Source organism: Watersipora subatra, chromosome 1, assembly GCF_963576615.1.
Source record: "Watersipora subatra chromosome 1, tzWatSuba1.1, whole genome shotgun sequence".
Taxonomy (NCBI): domain Eukaryota; kingdom Metazoa; phylum Bryozoa; class Gymnolaemata; order Cheilostomatida; family Watersiporidae; genus Watersipora; species Watersipora subatra.
In genome coordinates, this window is record NC_088708.1 from 39,799,803 (window position 1) to 39,818,696 (window position 18,894).

Here is an 18,894-nt window from a genome sequence, read left to right on the forward strand (position 1 = left end):
TAAAAGTCCAAATTGCGTGTTTCCTCATTGTGAGTATGGAAAAAGAGCAACGTTAAAGGTAACATCACAAAGCTCATCCACTATTTGCAACTTAGTGACTTAGGCATAACATTGAGAGTGTATACAATGAGTGTAATAAGACATTAAATACATTTTATTAGAAAAGAAAAACAAAAAGGGTTACAAGACAGGAATAAAATAGTAACATACCTATATGGCTACAATGAACGGCAATAACAGACAGAAAGTGCTAGAAGCCATTGGAAATGAAGGAACACATTATGAAAAATAACGTTACATGTGTCTGAATACGACAGCTTTATGTTGAAGAGGTACAGAATCACGCGATGAGCATTTTTTCATCTTCATCAGAATAGCTTGGATAGTGCACGGGGGCTGGAGAAGTATCTATCAGATTTGATAATGCCTTCTTATCTCTCAGCTGCAGCAATGTGATGACATTCAATCAAAACATACCAGTGCGATGCTATTAAACAAGTGCAATATTACTAGAACTTCCACTGTCGTACAGCCCACGACCAAAGTGATATTGGAAAAAAGAAAGGGTACTGATGGTTGAGAAATGCAATATTAGCAGTCAAATAGGATAACTGCAATGGTAGCTGTAATGTACTGGGTGTGGGTGTTATTATATACAACAAACAGCAATAATGAAAGGAAAAGATTATATGTTTATATCTCTCCTCCTGCAAAAAGAGAAATGCAATATCGGCCAATTTTAGAAGTAAAATGCACTGATATAGATTTTTAGAAAATCTGTACTACATAGCCATTGTTCTGTAGCCATCCAAACCTATAATTAATTATTGTAATGAGATCTCATTAGAACCGTTAGAAAAAAATATCGTCTTTCCCTTTAGGCTACTTACACTGCGTTAGATTTTTAGAAAATCTGTACTACGTAGTCATTGTTCTGTAGTCATCCAAACTTATAATTAATTATTGTAATAATCTCATAAGAACTGTTAAAAAGTATCATCGTCATTTCCTTTACTTATACTTCATTGGACATCAGTTAGAATACGAAAGTACTCAAATGTGTCAGCAAATGAAATTGAAAATGAAAAAATTGAAATCGACAAGAATGAAACGATTTCTGTACTCCTATGTTAATTGCCGAAACCTTGGGAACAATGCTATAGACTGGTGAAAAGTGCACGTTTTTTCATGAAATGCGCACGACTTTATCGTTCTATTCTCTGTTCCTCGGCGTTTCAATTTCCGGTCTTAACTTTTATTAAACCAAGCTTTTCAAGCGTTTTGTGGCGACTTTCGTCCAAATTAATCTGTCTATTTATGTATAATCCGATCAGATGGGTTAGTTTTAGGAATTTGCGGTAACCTTTCAAAGGCTTGGTAACATATTTAAATAGGATTATATGCGTTTTGTATCATTATTAGACTTAAACGACTTTACTGAAAAATAGTTAAATTTGTTGATAGGATTTCGTTGCAAGGGTTTGGTGACGGCCGTTAACGGATAATTTTTCGGGAGTTGTGTGCACATGTGCATTTATCATAATTCTCCCAATCAATCGTTTCACTCTTGTTTGGTCGTGGGATTAGACCAGTGCAATATTATTAGACCAGTGCAATATTATTAGACCAGTGCAATATTATTAGACCAGTGCAATATTATTAGACCAGTGCAATATTATTAGACCGGTGCAATATTATTAGACCAGTGCAATATTATTAGACCAGTACAATATTATTAGACCAGTGCAATATTATTAGACCAGTACAATATTATTAGACCAGTGCAATATTATTAGACCAGTGCAATATTATTAGACCAGTACAATATTATTAGACCAGTACAATATTATTAGACCAGCGCAATATTATTAGACCAGCGCAATATTATTAGACCAGCGCAATATTATTAGACCAGTACAATATTATTAGACCAGTGCAATATTATTAGACCAGTGCAATATTATTAGACCAGTGCAATATTATTAGACCAGTGCAATATTATTAGACCAGTACAATATTATTAGACCAGTGCAATATTATTAGACCAGTGCAATATTATTAGACCAGTACAATATTATTAGACCAGTACAATATTATTAGACCAGCGCAATATTATTAGACCAGTGCAATATTATTAGACCAGTGCAATATTATTAGACCAGTGCAATATTATTAGACCAGTACAATATTATTAGACCAGTGCAATATTATTAGACCAGTGCAATATTATTAGACCAGTACAATATTATTAGACAAGTGCAATATTATTAGACCAGTGCAATATTATTAGACCAGTACAATATTATTAGACCAGTGCAATATTATTAGACCAGTGCAATATTATTAGACCAGTGCAATATTATTAGGGATAAAAGGGCGCTAAGTTTCCGTACAGAGCTGGAATAGTGACACCTGGGTACACCGATGCCGAAGCGCGACGCAGGGCTGACAAGCAGACCGTGTTGTCAAAGGGCGCTATTGTAGAGCCATGGTTGTGCATTTTAAAAACAAAAATTTTGCAGGTGAAGCAACAGCAACACCAAAACTATGCGCACGCACAGGTGCAACGCAGTTGGTCGCTAAGGCCATTTCTATGGCCCAAAGACGGCGCATGGCACGGGTGTTTCGCTTTTAAACAGCTACACAGAATCACGCCAATGAAAACGACACGCTTGTTCCCATGGTGCCACCATATAAGGATGTGTGTTAGTAAGATATCGCTTTATGCAAAATTAATAATACACGTTCATCATGAGTTCACTTATCTTTCCATCTTTAACTCAATCGCTTCCCATTTAATTGACTTGCAACTCACCTTCTCTGACCGATCAGAAACAGACTTGCGAGGAGCGGTGCTAACCGTGCTGCATGTGAGCCAGATGAGAAAGAAAGCGGAGCTGAAAAGAAGAAGACACAGCGCGAGCTTGGAATAGGTACCCTGCATGTAGCAAGGTTCTGCATCATCAGAGTCCAAATATGGGTTCAATGTAACGGAGTCATCTTCTAAAATATAAGAACATTCTTATCTGAGCAGTGCATCACCAGCACTATCAGCTACAGGATAGTTCAAAACAACAACATTAAATGAGTAATTACTATGACACCTATGCAATCTTTACTATGATAAGTGTCGTGTCAGTCTGTGAGAAGCTATGCTAAGAGCATACGAAAAAAGAGTGCAGCGCACAGGTATCGAACCAGGATAGTCAGCTTCCCAGCCATGCAGGCTACTACCTGCAGCACTCCATCACCTTTCTACATTTAGGAATATTTGGGGAAATACTTATTACACATGCCGATCTCTCATGGCGCGTGGGTGCTAGTGACTATAGAAATACAATGACAATATGGGTACTAGTGACTATAGAAGTACAATGACAATATGGGTACTAGTGACTATAGAAATACAATGACAATATGGGTACTAGTGACTATAGAAGTACAATGACAATATGGGTACTAGTGACTATAGAAATACAATGACAATATGGGTACTAGTGACTATAGAAATACAATGACAATATGGGTACTAGTGACTATAGAAATACAATGACAATATGGGTACTAGTGACTATAGAAGTACAATGACAATATGGGTACTAGTGACTATAGAAATACAATGACAATATGGGTGCTAGTGACTATAGAACTACAATGACAATATGGGTACTAGTGACTATAGAAATACAATGACAATATGGGTACTAGTGACTATAGAAATACAATGACAATACAGGTACTAGTGACTATAGAAATACAATGACAATACAGGTACTAGTGACTATAGAAATACAATGACAATACGGGTACTAGTGACTATAGAAATACAATGACAATACGGGTACTAGTGACTATAGAACTACAATGACAATACGGGTACTAGCGACTATAGAACTACAATGACAATATGGGTACTAGTGACTATAGGAATACAATGACAATACGGGTACTAGTGACTATAGAAATACAATGACAATACGGGTACTAGTGACTATAGAACTACAATGACAATACGGGTACTAGCGACTATAGAACTACAATGACAATATGGGTACTAGTGACTATAGAAATACAATGACAATACAGGTACTAGTGACTATAAAAATACAATGACAATACGGGTACTAGTGACTATAGAACTACAATGACAATACGGGTACTAGCGACTATAGAACTACAATGACAATACGGGTGCTAGTGACTATAGAAATACAATGACAATACGGGTGCTAGTGACTATAGAACTACAATGACAATACGGGTACTAGTGACTATAGAAGTACAATGACAATACGGGTACTAGTGACTATAGAACTACAATGACAATACGGGTACTAGCGACTATAGAACTACAATGACAATACGGGTACTAGCGACTATAGAACTACAATGACAATACGGGTGCTAGTGACTATAGAAATACAATGACAATACGGGTGCTAGTGACTATAGAACTACAATGACAATACAGGTGCTAGTGACTATAGAACTACAATGACAATACGGGTACTAGTGACTATAGAAATACAATGACAATACGGGTACTAGCGACTATAGAACTACAATGACAATACGGGTGCTAGTGACTATAGAACTACAATGACAATACGGGTGCTAGTGACTATAGAAATGCAATGACAATATGGGTACTAGTGACTATAGAAATACAATGACAATATGGGTGCTAGTGACTATAGAAGTACAATGACAATACGGGTGCTAGTGACTATAGAACTACAATGACAATACGGGTACTAGTGACTATAGAAGTACAATGACAATATGGGTACTAGTGACTATAGAAATACAATGACAATATGGGTGCTAGTGACTATAGAACTACAATGACAATACGGGTACTAGTGACTATAGAAATACAATGACAATATGGGTGCTAGTGACTATAGAACTACAATGACAATACGGGTGCTAGTGACTATAGAACTACAATGACAATACGGGTACTAGTGACTATAGAAGTACAATGACAATACGGGTACTAGCGACTATAGAACTACAATGACAATACGGGTACTAGTGACTATAGAACTACAATGACAATACGGGTACTAGCGACTATAGAACTACAATGACAATACGGGTGCTAGTGACTATAGAAATACAATGACAATACGGGTACTAGTGACTATAGAAATACAATGATAATATGGGTACTAGTGACTATAAAAATACAATGACAATACAGGTACTAGTGACTATAGAAATACAATGACAATACGGGTACTAGCGACTATAGAACTACAATGACAATACGGGTGCTAGTGACTATAGAAATACAAGGACAATACGGGTACTAGTGACTATAGAAATACAATGATAATATGGGTACTAGTGACTATAAAAATACAATGACAATACAGGTACTAGTGACTATAGAAATACAATGACAATACGGGTACTAGCGACTATAGAACTACAATGACAATATGGGTACTAGTGACTATAGAAATACAATGACAATACGGGTACTAGTGACTATAGAACTACAATGACAATACGGGTACTAGTGACTATAGAAATACGATGACAATACAGGTACTAGTGACTATAAAAATACAATGACAATACGGGTACTAGTGACTATAGAACTGCAATGACAATACGGGTACTAGTGACTATAGAAATACAATGACAATACAGGTACTAGTGACGATAGAAATACAATAACAATACGGGTGCTAGTGACTATAGAAATACAATGACAATACGGGTGCTAGTGACTATAGAAATACAATGACAATACAGGTACTAGTGACTATAAAAATACAATGACAATACGGGTACTAGTGACTATAGAACTGCAATGACAATACGGGTACTAGTGACTATAGAAATACAATGACAATACAGGTACTAGTGACGATAGAAATACAATAACAATACGGGTGCTAGTGACTATAGAAATACAATGACAATACGGGTGCTAGTGACTATAGAAATACAATGACAATACAGGTACTAGTGACGATAGAAATACAATAACAATACGGGTGCTAGTGACTATAGAACTGCAATGACAATACGGGTACTAGTGACTATAGAAATACAATAACAATATGGGTACTAGTGACTATAGAAATACAATGACAATACGGGTACTAGTGACTATAAAAATACAATGACAATACAGGTACTAGTGACTATAGAAATACAATGACAATACAGGTATTAGCGACTATAGAACTACAATGACAATATGGGTACTAGTGACTATAGAAATACAATGACAATATGGGTACTAGTGACTATAGAAATACAATGACAATATGGGTACTAGTGACTATAAAAATACAATGACAATACAGGTACTAGTGACTATAGAAATACAATGACAAAGCGGGTACTAGTGACAATACCATACATTTTAGCAACACTCATTGTAAACATTATTAAAAAGATGAGAAATTGTAAAGAATCCAGTAAAATATCGTTCTGTGTTATAGATATACCTGAGTGCTACAAGCTACGCTTAACATGAAAGGCAGTAGGTTTACCAGTAGCATCACTTGTAGTAAAATACAGTGGACCGTTTATCACACGGTAGCTGCTGATCCTCAGTGCATTGTCAGACTGCTCAACAAAAAGGTATGTTGTGCTTCCTTCATCGTCATTGCTCGGGTCATACCAGTCATTAAACAGATCGAATCCTGTGATCATAGTGAACATCCAATGAGAGAGCACCTGCTGGTTTAAAGCTCGCTGAATGAGAGAGTCTGATTCTCGGGTGTAGTCAGCCAGCTGCAATTTATTAAAACTCTACAGCTGTTCAACATCGGCTTCAAATGTAGTCGCAACGACATAATAACACAGAATAAATGATGTCCAGAGAATCCATCTTACTTGTGCACATGTGAACAAATGTGGAAAGACAGACAGTAAGTATGTGGTATATTATCATTTGTTTTTAGTCTGCAATCTTTTAAAAACTTACAGTCAATATAATTTGACTCTGACAACTTTTTCCCTCTCAGCACTACTCACTACCTCCTTCTCACCACTCCTCACTACCTCCTTCTCACCACCTCCTTCTCACCACCTCCTTCTCACCACTCCTCACTACCTCCCTCTCACCACTCCTCACTACCTCCTTCTCACCACTCCTCACTACCTCCCTCTCACCCCTCCTCACTACCTCCTTCTCACCACTCCTCACTACCTCCTTCTCACCACTCCTCACTACCTCCCTCTCACCACTCCTCACTACCTCCCTCTCACCACTCCTCACTACCTCCTTCTCACCACCTCCTTCTCACCACCTCCTTCTCACCACCTCCTTCTCACCACTCCTCACTACCTCCTTCTCACCACTCCTCATTACCTCCTTCTCACCACTCCTCACTACCTCCCTCTCACCACTCCTCACTACCTCCTTCTCACCACTCCTCACTACCTCCTTCTCACCACCTCCTTCTCACCACCTCCTCACTACCTCTTTCTCACCACTCCTCACTACCTCCTTCTCACCACTCCTCACTACCTCCTTCTCACCACTCCTCACTACCTCCTTCTCACCACCTCCTTCTCACCACCTCCTTCTCACCACTCCTCACTACCTCCCTCTCACCACTCCTCACTACCTCCTTCTCACCACTCCTCACTACCTCCCTCTCACCCCTCCTCACTACCTCCTTCTCACCACTCCTCACTACCTCCTTCTCACCACTCCTCACTACCTCCCTCTCACCAATCCTCACTACCTCCCTCTCACCACTCCTCACTACCTCCTTCTCACCACCTCCTTCTCACCACCTCCTTCTCACCACCTCCTTCTCACCACTCCTCACTACCTCCTTCTCACCACTCCTCACTACCTCCTTCTCACCACTCCTCACTACCTCCCTCTCACCACTCCTCACTACCTCCTTCTCACCACTCCTCACTACCTCCTTCTCACCACTCCTCACTACCTCCCTCTCACCACTCCTCACTACCTCACTCTCAACCCTCCTCACTAGCTCCTCCTCCAAACTCCTCGCTACCTCCCCCTTTTTCTTACCACTTTTCCCTACCTCCACCTAATAATAATAACCTGCCTCTGAATAATTTAAGTGTTAACTAACTGTGCGGTCAGAAGTTGACTATTCTTATAAAATGCCAACATTTATCTCCTGCCCGGCTGGTAAACCTTGACAAGGCAGAGCTGCCCAAATTGCATAAAAATGGCACACGTTAAAAAAATGACAATTTTGAATAGACATTCAGACTGACAATAACCTGTAATAATACTACAAATAAACCAGTTTGTAGACAAACCAACATCAATACTTTTGAAATGATACATTTGTGCCTACATCTCACATATCTATAGTATTGCTTGACATACTTTATATTCCTTACAAACCTTTCTTTGTCTGTCAGAGACAACGCTCTCCTCAGCTCGGCATCCATCTTCACACGCGTGCTCAGCAATCTGATCTCTGTAGGAATCCATACACTCTGCAACACACACACATACTAGGATCTGAGAGTGCTGGCCCTCATAACTACCTTTATGTATTGTGGCTGCCAAGACATTTATGTCTCAATTTCGCAAAGGTTTCAATGTTTTTGAAGTTATTTTAACTTAACTGAAAATTATTATTTGGACACCATGTACAAAACTAGACGTAAAATAACTGTTTATTGACACTATATAAAAAACTAGATGTAAACTAACTGTTTATTAACACCATGTAAAAAAACTAGTAAAACATTAAATGATATAAGTAATTAGTGTATAACTAAAATATCATGTCATCTAGCAAAAAATAATCTAATAATAATTACTAAAAATGTTTGTACCATGGTTAACTCAGGGACACATGAACAAAAGTCTGCGCTCATCAATACCCAGTTTTGAAGGTGGAAATATAGAAATATGCTGTAGAATTTAGCTTAAACTGGATCTGCACATCCAGTTTACTTTCACTTGAAAATTTCAAGAAACTGAATGTCACATATGATGAAAATAGCGGGTATAAAGTCAAATATTAAACTGAATTTGCATGTAGAGGTGACGTATGTGCAAGTTTGAATGTATACCATTTAAGACCTCGTTGTTATTGAAATACAAATGGCTAATCGTATAACTAGAAATACCGTAAAACCGCTATCTGAACGCCATGGCACTCTATTTTTCAACCCTTCTTCTAAAGTGGCAGTCAATTGGAGGTGGCGCTTAAATAGAGGCTGGTACTGTATTGTTGAAACGACTCGTCAGAATTTTGGGAAAATAAATTTAGCACTTTACAGGCGATATGAATGTCGCCTATATTTTGCCCTCTTCTTCTGCTGGACCGATATCAAACCTTTCAGATGAAATAAATCTACTAAATTACCTCCAACTTGTCAAAGATCTCTTAATAAAAAATATGCATTGAGAAATCGAGAAATATCTCTACCAGTTGATATTTATTGCTTGCAATTAGCCTGCGATGATATTATAGCATGCGTCCAATGCAATTTGCAATTGCAAAGCATGCTTTGCAATTTGTTGGACCTTTCTATTTTATTTCATTCTAAATTTGAAAACATATTTTTATTTTATATACAGTGAAACTCGGATAACTCAAACTTCAAGGGACCGAGCAAAAGTGTTCGAATTATCAGAGTGTTCAAGTTATCAGAGCACTGTCACAAGTCCATGTATTTACTTATTTATTAGTAGATACATGAACATATACAAACTATAATATAAATCAAAAGCACAAATGGCTTGTTTCAAATTAAATGCTTCTAATGTAAAGTTTAAAACGATTTTATCAAAAAGTATAGAGATTTTTCTATCACTTGAGATTGGTTTGTTGTTTGAGGTGATGTTATTGCCAGGACGTTTTTTAGATTGACATTGGCAAAACTTGATCGTTGCTGAAATGCTCAAGAGAAAAGACATCTTTTTCTTTTGAGCGTTTTACCCACGATCAATTTTGCCGATTTTTCTTGAAGTTTATCCAAAGATTACCTTACTTTACCTGGCATTCGTTAAGAGCAACACTCCGAGGCAGTTCAATTAAAAGTTTTACGAGGTTTAACGGTACATTGTATATCACTAACGTTTTTTGAATGGATACTTATTGAATGTACACACGTATTCTGTGTTTAGGTCAAACGATGAATAGTTTTTTTTAGCTAAGACAACGTATACGTTTAATTACAACATTTATTAAGACGTTTTAAACATTCAACATTCGACGTTGATTCAACTCGGAATCCACGTCGGAAAACTATTCATCACGGGCTAGCCGGGTCACGCACTCAAGGATTTTCGCCACGCAAATACAAAACAAAAACAACATGCTGTTTTTGTTTTGTATGTGCGTGGCTAAAATCCTTGCGCCCGTGACCCGGCTAGCCCGTACTATTCATCGTATAGCAGTACGTATAAATCAAATTTCACCAAACCTTTAGAACAGTCATTGACAAAAATATTTTGCCGATGGAGGTAGTAACGACGCTTATGAATTACGAAAAGTTGAGGTTTACCTCAATGGCTTGGAATAAAGTGATTTTCTAAAGCGGTAGCAACCGTTTCGGTAGCCGTTAAGAAAAAAACAGTTCGAATTAACAGTGTTGAGTTCGAGTTATATAGAGCCATTTATCATGGCGTGGGAACGGACCAAGCAAATCCAGTCGAGTTAACCATGTGTTCGCTATATCCGAGGGCGAGTTATCCATGTTTCACTGTATATATTTACTAATGTTGCATAAAGAATCATTGCACACCTTGATATGTTTGCTACAGATTGCAGCCAAAGCTAGCTTTTTATGTGCAATAGACGATTAATTATGAGCGTCGATCAAATGTAAGATCAGATTAGCACAACGATGTTATCAAATAATATACTATAAAACTGCAAATTAAAATTATGTAATGATGATCTATCAAATGATACAAAATATATATTCATGAAGTGACATAAAGAACCATACTTATATTAAATGCAGAAACAAAAATTTATGTTTTTAAAACAAAAATGTGTCCATCGTTTGCTCGGGTAGCAGGGTTCTGATTGTTGCTTTCCATTGAACGAACATCTTCTAGTTGTCCAATACCTTCCACAATATCTTTTAGCCTCAACACTTCTTCTGCGCTGCTGAACTAGTCGATATTAGCATCCAAACAATTTTTGGCAGAGCAAAACCTTCACATGCTGCATTTAGCACAAATGCAACACATAAAAGTTTGCCCGCTAAACATAAACTTTTGGCCTAAAACTTGCAAACCGTTTTTATCTATGCATGTTCTTCGGAGTATCACGACTGCGTTAAGGATGTGGTTGCGTCAAAAAATTCGATTTAATGAAATTAAGACCCATAAAAGGCTAAAACATCAGCTACAATTTGATACCATTTTTGTCTTTGTAGACCGACCCTGTCCAGAGATATATGCGAATAAGGCCCTCTTTTAAAAAGCTCACGCTCCAGCGGGTGCTTCTTTCGTGACGTCACTAGTAATACATCGGAGAAGAAACCACGAGCGATAAATATAAGGTCGCTTCATTAGCCAATCATCAGCGCGAAAATTTTATATAGGTCGTAATAAATGTTATCACTCGTAAAACGCGTTTTGTCTGTGATCTCAAATTTAGGGATTTTACTCTATTATTAATTCGCATGGACATCGATATTTACTAAATTAATTAACATTGTTACTTTGATGAATTACTCGATCGACACGTTTTATTGGCGAACAAGATAATTGTAAAAATTGCTGTGAAGTTACTGCGAAGGTGACTCCGAGTTTTCTGGGCATCAGGTGGTTAAAGTTCTACGGAGGAAGATCAGAGAATGGAGATAAATTTATCTTTTACTTTGAGTCTCCTGTTGAGTTTACATTCAGATTATATTTCCGTTTTGAGGCTAAAATGTAATTTTCTGCGCATGCGAGATACGTTTGTACAGTGAGTTCTTGACGGCTTCTTTTTAATCCATAGCATCTAGCAATACAATGGCTTAGATTGATGAATATACTAAAGGTAATATTTTAGTACTCATTAATAGATGTACTAACTAATAAAATTATAACTTTTTGCTATCACTAATCATCGTTTTATATTTTTTTATCGGTTCACCTAGCTACATTTGCTTCAAATTTTATGCGGCAGTTTTATCTAGTAAATTAGATTTATGATTTGACTTTAGATGTTCACTTTTCACTGGTAGAAAGTGAAGAAAATCGATTGATCAATGCAAATCTTTAACTTCCAGAATCAAAGCTTCGAATCGTTGGCTTGGCGTACTTGTGCCTTTGTTAAAGGTTGACTTGCAACAAAATTCACAATACCGTTATTTGATATGAAAAGATTCACCATGTCTTATTCTGTTGTGTTGTAGGTGCAAAATATGTGGAAAGGTGATTACAAGCTCTTAAAAGCTAAATAAATAACAGAAAATCGCAGCCACACGAGACCGCCGTAGTTTGGATTCCCTTTCCAAAACGGCTCAAATGTAATGTAGTTGTGAGAGATGGTTTCTGTTTACACTTTCTTGCAACCTTATTCGTCGAAATATTTTCACAAATATACTTCACACATTCAATAAAACTATGTTTATTGTTCTTAAGCGTCTGTTTTATCGTCATCGTAATGCTGTCACTTTTAGCACTGATATCCTATAACTTACCGTAAAAATTTGTTTAATTTTTTAGCCTTTGCTTGAAGGAGTACATATCATTGTCTGATAATCATGACGAGCCTGTTGGTCACTTGTGATAATCGAAAAGTGCTGCAGAAATTATTTGCGAAGTATTGGGTCAAATGATCAGATTACGATTTGCCGATTAGACCAGGCCGAAACATAACTGTAAAGTAGCGAGCATCTATATTTGATACGGGGCCTTCGGTAAAACCCGAAGTGTTTGTCATAAACTAGTACTACGATAAGTTTTATATTGAGCTTTGTATTGGCCTTTCAATTCATGTGAGACCATACGTGACAAGACGATAACCAAATTTCGTGGCTACGTCATCGAAATAAAGAGATTCCAATCTACGGCGGCTTTTCGTTTTTGAGCTTTTAGGAGCTTGTAATCACATTTCCACATATTTGGCATTTACAACACAACAGAGTAAGACATGGTGAATCTTTTGATACCAAATAACTGTAATGTGAATTATGTTGCAAGTCAACCTTTAAACATTTATTCGTCTTTAAAATTACACTCGCAATCTATCAAACTCCCAATTTGAAAGCTTTCAGTAGATACGCTTTAGAATGACATATCTATGAATGACATATATTTATTGCATTTGTTTTACTGATTACAGGATGCTTATGTCGCCCCACCAGCCGAAGCAGCTTTGTCAGTGTGGAAACTGCCATGAAAGGGAAAGAGAGACTTGAATGTGTGCTGCATAAACCATGTTTTGTTTGAGTTTGTTGCAGTAGACGAATTTGTCCTATTGTATCAGCTAAAACTATGTGAGTGGCCACGACTTGATGAATATTTTTAATAAAAGCTTTATGCCGAGATAAAAATCTTTTTGCTTGTAAAAATTATATAATAAAATAATATTGTTGAAGATAATGCAAAACATGATTTGCAGAATATTGTAGTGAATTGGATACAGTATATGGATGTCCGCAGAACAGGAGAATGTGAGTTCAAATCCAGTTTGCAGCAGACTTCTCATCCTTAAAACTCTATCCCTATGTATATTATTTTCAAAGGTCGTAAGAAATTAGTTTTCAGTGTTGGCAATGATATACAGCCCCGCCCCAAGGATTGGCGACGGACATAATGTGGGCGGAGCTTTTGGGAGGCTGTATATCGTTAGTGTGGGTAGCGGCGGAAGTGTGCTGATACAAAGACCTTATTCTACAGTTAACTTGACAGAATTATCGTAGACCGGTAGAATTGGTAGTCGGTAGGCCTACTCAAATGTTTACACGGCATTTAGAGAAAGTGAGTAAGACAAATTTTCAATTTTCGTTATTTGAGGCCTTTGAAACATTCATAATAATGTATCTGTAGTGGGATTTAAAATTTTATTCTGGCCAACATGAGCAATTACAAAATAAAATATATGCCATTAGAGCCGCGTAGGACTAGACTTTTATTGCAAATAGCCGATGTGAATATGAGATATATTGACAGATAAATTCACTCGTGACATCATTTTGGGCAAGTCAGGGCATGTTTTTTTGGCCTGAGCGTTTTCACGGCGACCAGATTTTTTCGATTTTAATCTTCAAATATCTTGGCAATGAGATTGCCTAACACAACAAACAACATATCAACTGATAGAGAAAAAAAATGCTTTCTTTTTAAGATCAACTCAAATTTGATGCAACCACATCTTTAATGCACGACTTATATTGATTATGCAATAAGTAAAGTCTATTCAAAATTAGTCCAATTTTTGCTAAATGGACTAGGCAACAAAGCTGTTAATACTTTTAAGTATCTATAGAGTTCAAGCTATTTCTGTTGTACAGGCAGATTCACAAGAAAATTTTTACTATGATAAGATCAGCCCATAATAAGCCACTGAGCCTAAGAGCATTAGGAGAAAAATTGCCTCACCCGAGAATTAAACTCAGCTAGTCTGATTTCCAGTCCAGCGCACTACCACTACACCACTCAGCCCACTTTGCCAGTTCATGAATTAATTATGCGCACAATGATTAGTCCTTACCATCTCTCACCATTCATGGGACTGCCAAGCGTACTAGTATTATAGATAATATGCAAACATAAGAACCATATCTCACCAAGTATCAATGAAATGATTCATACAAGCAAGCTAGAAATCCAAAAGGGGTTAAGTTCAGGATCACAACTATGCTTGTGCATGAAACTCATGAACATAAAATCGCTTTCGGAGTGAAGTTAAATCGAAAAATTATCTATCACTACATAAAAAGAGATCTTACCAGAAATGCAGTCGCCGAGGTTACCCGCATATCCAGGCTTCAAAGAAGATAAGAGTTGGTACATGCGACCTCCACTTAAGCATGCATCATACTCCTCACTCTGCAAGAAACATGCCGTAAAATCTTTATTTGAACGTCATGGCGCTCTATTTTCCAACATTTTCTTCTATAGTGGCGCTTAATTAGAGGTGGCGCTTAATTAGAGGTGGCGCTTAATTAGAGATGGCGTTCAAAAAGAGGATGGCATTGTAGTTTTAAAAAAGCTCACCTGAATTTTGGGAAGCTAAACTTAACACTTTTACGGGCAAAACGATGTCCGCTATATATTGTACACTCTCCTTCGGGCGAATTGACATTAACGCTTTAAGATACACAAGAAATCTGCTAACTTAACTTCAACTTGTCATAGATCTCTAAATAAGTATGCATTGGTAAGCTGAGAAATATATCTACGAGCTAATATCTATTGCTTGCAATTAACCTGCAATGATATTATAGCCTGCCCAGCTTTACAATTTGTTGGAGCATTCAATTCTTTATTTCATTCTAAATTTAAAAGGAATATTCTTATTTTATAACTATACTTAAGAATGATGCATAAAAGTTCAGTTCATTCATTGATGTTTTCTACAGTTTGCATCCAAAACTGGCTTTTAATGTGCAATAGAAGAGAAGTTATGAGCGTCGATCCATCTAGAACTTTCAAATGCTGTCAGATATGATGCAATCGTGCAATATGATGCAATTTGGTTCAACCGCAATGCGTAACTCAGCAAATAGTTTTGGCTGATGTGCTCTAAAAAATTTTGAAGTACCTATACAAATAGCAGAGCTCAAGTTCAAGGTAAATCGTAGTTAAAGATGTAGTTGCGTCAAAAATGAAATTAGAACCCATAAAAGGCTAAAACATCAGCTACAATTTGATGCCATTTTTGTCTTTGTAGACCAACCCTGTCCAGAGATATATGCGTTTGAATGAGGCCCTCTTTTAAAAAGCTCACGTTCCAGCGGGTGGCTATTTCGTGACGGCACAAGCTTGTTATCTGAAACGAAACCACAAGCGATAAATATGAGGTCGCTTCGTTAGCCAATCACGAGCGCGAAATTTTTATATAGGCCGTAATAAATGTTATCACTCGTAAAACGCGTTGTCTGTGATCTCGAAGATTCTCATCGCTAGATAATTCATTTCTCATCGTTACTGATTCAACGCGTTTCAACAATTACTAAGTTATACATAGTTTTAAAATGGCTTCAAGTTCGAGCGACCGCTACTCAGAGTTATCTGAGCAACTTTTAGTAAAAGATTAGAGTAGACAGCCTATGGCCAAAGCTGACAGGCGTCAGCAGCGTTTTGCTGCAGAAGAAGACAGAATGGAGGTAAATTAACTTAGAGTCTTCTATACTTTAGTAAATGTAATATTTTTTATAGTCATAAATACATATGCTAATTAATAAAATGATAATTCTTTGCTATCTCCTATCATCGTTTCATAGCTTATCTGCCGTTTTACCTAGCTATAATATTTTTTTCGAATTTTCTTTGGTAAATTAGAGTCATGATTACAAATTATTTTCACTCGTAGGAAGTGGGTAAAATCGATTGATCATTGCCAATCTTTAATTTCCAGAACCAAAGCTTCGAATCGTTGGCTTGGCGTACTTGTGCCTTTATTAAATGTTTATTCGTTTTTAAAATTACACTCGCAATCTATTTAACTCCAAATTTGGAAGCTGTCAATAGATACGCTTTAGAATGACATATCTATGAATGACATATATAATGCATCTACTTTGTTTACATTTACTTGTTTTACTGATTACAGAATGTTTATGTCGTCCCACCAGCCGAAGAAGCTTTGTCATTGTGTGGAAACTGCCATAAAAGAGAAAGCGAGACTTGAATGCGTGCTGGATGATGTTTTGTTTGAGTTTGTTGCAGTAGATGAATTTGTCTTATTGTATCAGCTAATACTATGTGAGTGGCCACGACTTGATGAATATTTTTAATAAAAGCTTTATGCCGAGATGAAAATATTTTTGCTTGTAAAAATTATATAATAAAATAATATTGTTGAAGATAATGCAAAACATGATTTGCAGAATATTGTAGTGAATCGGATATGGTATATGGATGTCCGCAGAACTGGAGAATGTGAGTTCAAATCCAGTTTGCAGCAGACTTCTCATCCTTAAAACTCTATCCCTGTCTATATTCTTTTCAAAGAGGTGGCTTGCTTATTTCAATTATTTAGCATTCGGTAAGAATACTAGTAAGAAACTAGTACGTAGGCAATAGGTAATAGGCGACATAATGTGGGCGGGGCTTATGTGAGGCTGTATATCGTTTATATGGTTAGCCGCAGAACTGTGCTGATACAAAGACCGCGTTCTACATAAAGTGACTAGACAGAATTACCGTAGACCGGTAGAATTGGTAGTCGGTACCCAAATGTTTACACAACATTTGGAGAAAGTGAGTAGAACAAACTTTCAATTTTCGTTATTTGAGGCCTTTTAAACATTCATAATAATGCATCTGTAGCAGGATTTAAAATTTTATTCTAGCCAACACGAGCAAATACAAAATAAGATATATGCCAATAGAGCCGCGTAAGACTAGACTTTTATCGCAAATAGCCGATGTGAATACGAGAGATAGAGAGAGGTTGCCAAATGCGTGACATCATTTTTGGCGAGGCTGGGCACATTTTTGTGGCCTGAGCGTTTTTACGGTGATCAGATTTTTTCGGTTTTAATCTTCAAATATCTTGGCAATGCGATCGCGTAACACAACAAACAACATATCAACTGATAAAGAAAAAAATGCTTTCTTTTAAGATCAACTTAAATTTTGACGCAACTACATCTTTAAGCAGTGAAAATGACAAGACATCAAAATTTTTTAGCACGCTGTCAGCAATATTACTAATTTAAGAAAAACTCATAACTCCACAAAATATCTTAATCATAGCACAGAATTGTGAAGAATGGAAACAGTAAAGCAAAACTTTGGCGATGGGTCAACTTTAATCAAAATGTGATGGGGGCCTGTTTGGCTCACAAAAAATATTTAAGCCTATGTTCACAAAAATCACTACATAAGGTCGATGTGAGCAAGTCTAGTACCTAACATTGCAAGCTGTGCACGCTACGCAGGGTATATTGAGATTAAACCATTTCAGTCAATTAACTTTAATTTGTCCACGCCCATAAATATTATTGACGCCCTTATTAACGTACATATACATCGTATCATCCATTCACCAATGACTGGTAAAATAGGCATTGATTCGTGATAAAATTCCATATTCGAGAGATGAAAAACTTTATTTGTCAACAAAACAAAAACAGTCCAAAATACATGTGGTGGTCGAGACTCGTCAGCGATTTCGCACAAAGAACAATCGAACTTACAGCCCCCCCCCATTTTCACCCTATTAAAATAGTTTGGCACCTAATTGCGCAATATGCTATAGTTGTAATAGATAATACTCTATTATGATAAAGGTGTTTTGAGGCCAAAATAAACGACTCGAGTCTGTCATTAAAAAGGTCATACATGTAGTGTTATTCTTATGTAGAATTTTCCATAGGCGGTTGTTTAGTTATTACTGCGACACCATTCCAATGTAAAATTACGCTCTTTTTGATAAACACGCCATAGCAAATATGAGTGCAGACCATGTAGCATAAAAGGCCAGGTATAGGCGGGGTATAGGATTGTGTGTGTGTGTACGGCGATGCAAGCGTATTACTGTGCTTACCTCGTTGCAAGATTTGTAACCTGATGTTTCAAAAACCGTGTGATTTACTGCATCTACACTAGATGTTTCATTTTGGTATGCTGCCGTTGTGCTGACCAGCACACAAAAGCTAGCAGTCAAAATTATAACCAAGTTGCTTAACAACACCATGTTTGCTCCTACTTGTACCATCGTCATATCAGTCCTACATATTTTCAACTATGTCATTTATTGTACGACACAAATAGCGGGCGCATAGTATCATTTGCAAGCG

At 36.9% G+C, this 18,894-nt stretch overlaps 1 protein-coding gene across 1 annotated transcript; it reads right to left on the reverse strand.

Annotated features, from left to right (window-relative positions):
- Window positions 1-136: 136 nt before the first annotated feature.
- LOC137397240 (uncharacterized) lies at window positions 137-18,823 on the reverse strand. The gene is made up of 6 exons (XM_068083529.1): window positions 18,642-18,823; window positions 14,875-14,974; window positions 8,363-8,457; window positions 6,516-6,759; window positions 2,816-3,003; window positions 137-442 (listed from the first exon to the last, which is right to left on the reverse strand). Exons 1-6 carry the CDS (start codon window positions 18,816-18,818, stop codon window positions 341-343), a joined length of 906 nt encoding a protein of 301 aa, XP_067939630.1. The 5' UTR covers window positions 18,819-18,823; the 3' UTR covers window positions 137-340.
- Window positions 18,824-18,894: the final 71 nt, after the last annotated feature.

Excerpts from the sequence above, each read along its gene's own strand:
- LOC137397240 (XM_068083529.1), bottom strand. The coding sequence starts at position 18,818 with ATGACGATGGTACAAGTAGGAGCAAACATGGTGTTGTTAAGCAACTTG. Across the intron at positions 14,975-18,641 it reads GTTACAAATCTTGCAACGAG|AGTGAGGAGTATGATGCATG; the intron begins GTAAGCACAGTA and ends TGTTTCTTGCAG. Across the intron at positions 3,004-6,515 it reads TACTACAAGTGATGCTACTG|AAGATGACTCCGTTACATTG; the intron begins GTAAACCTACTG and ends CTTATATTTTAG.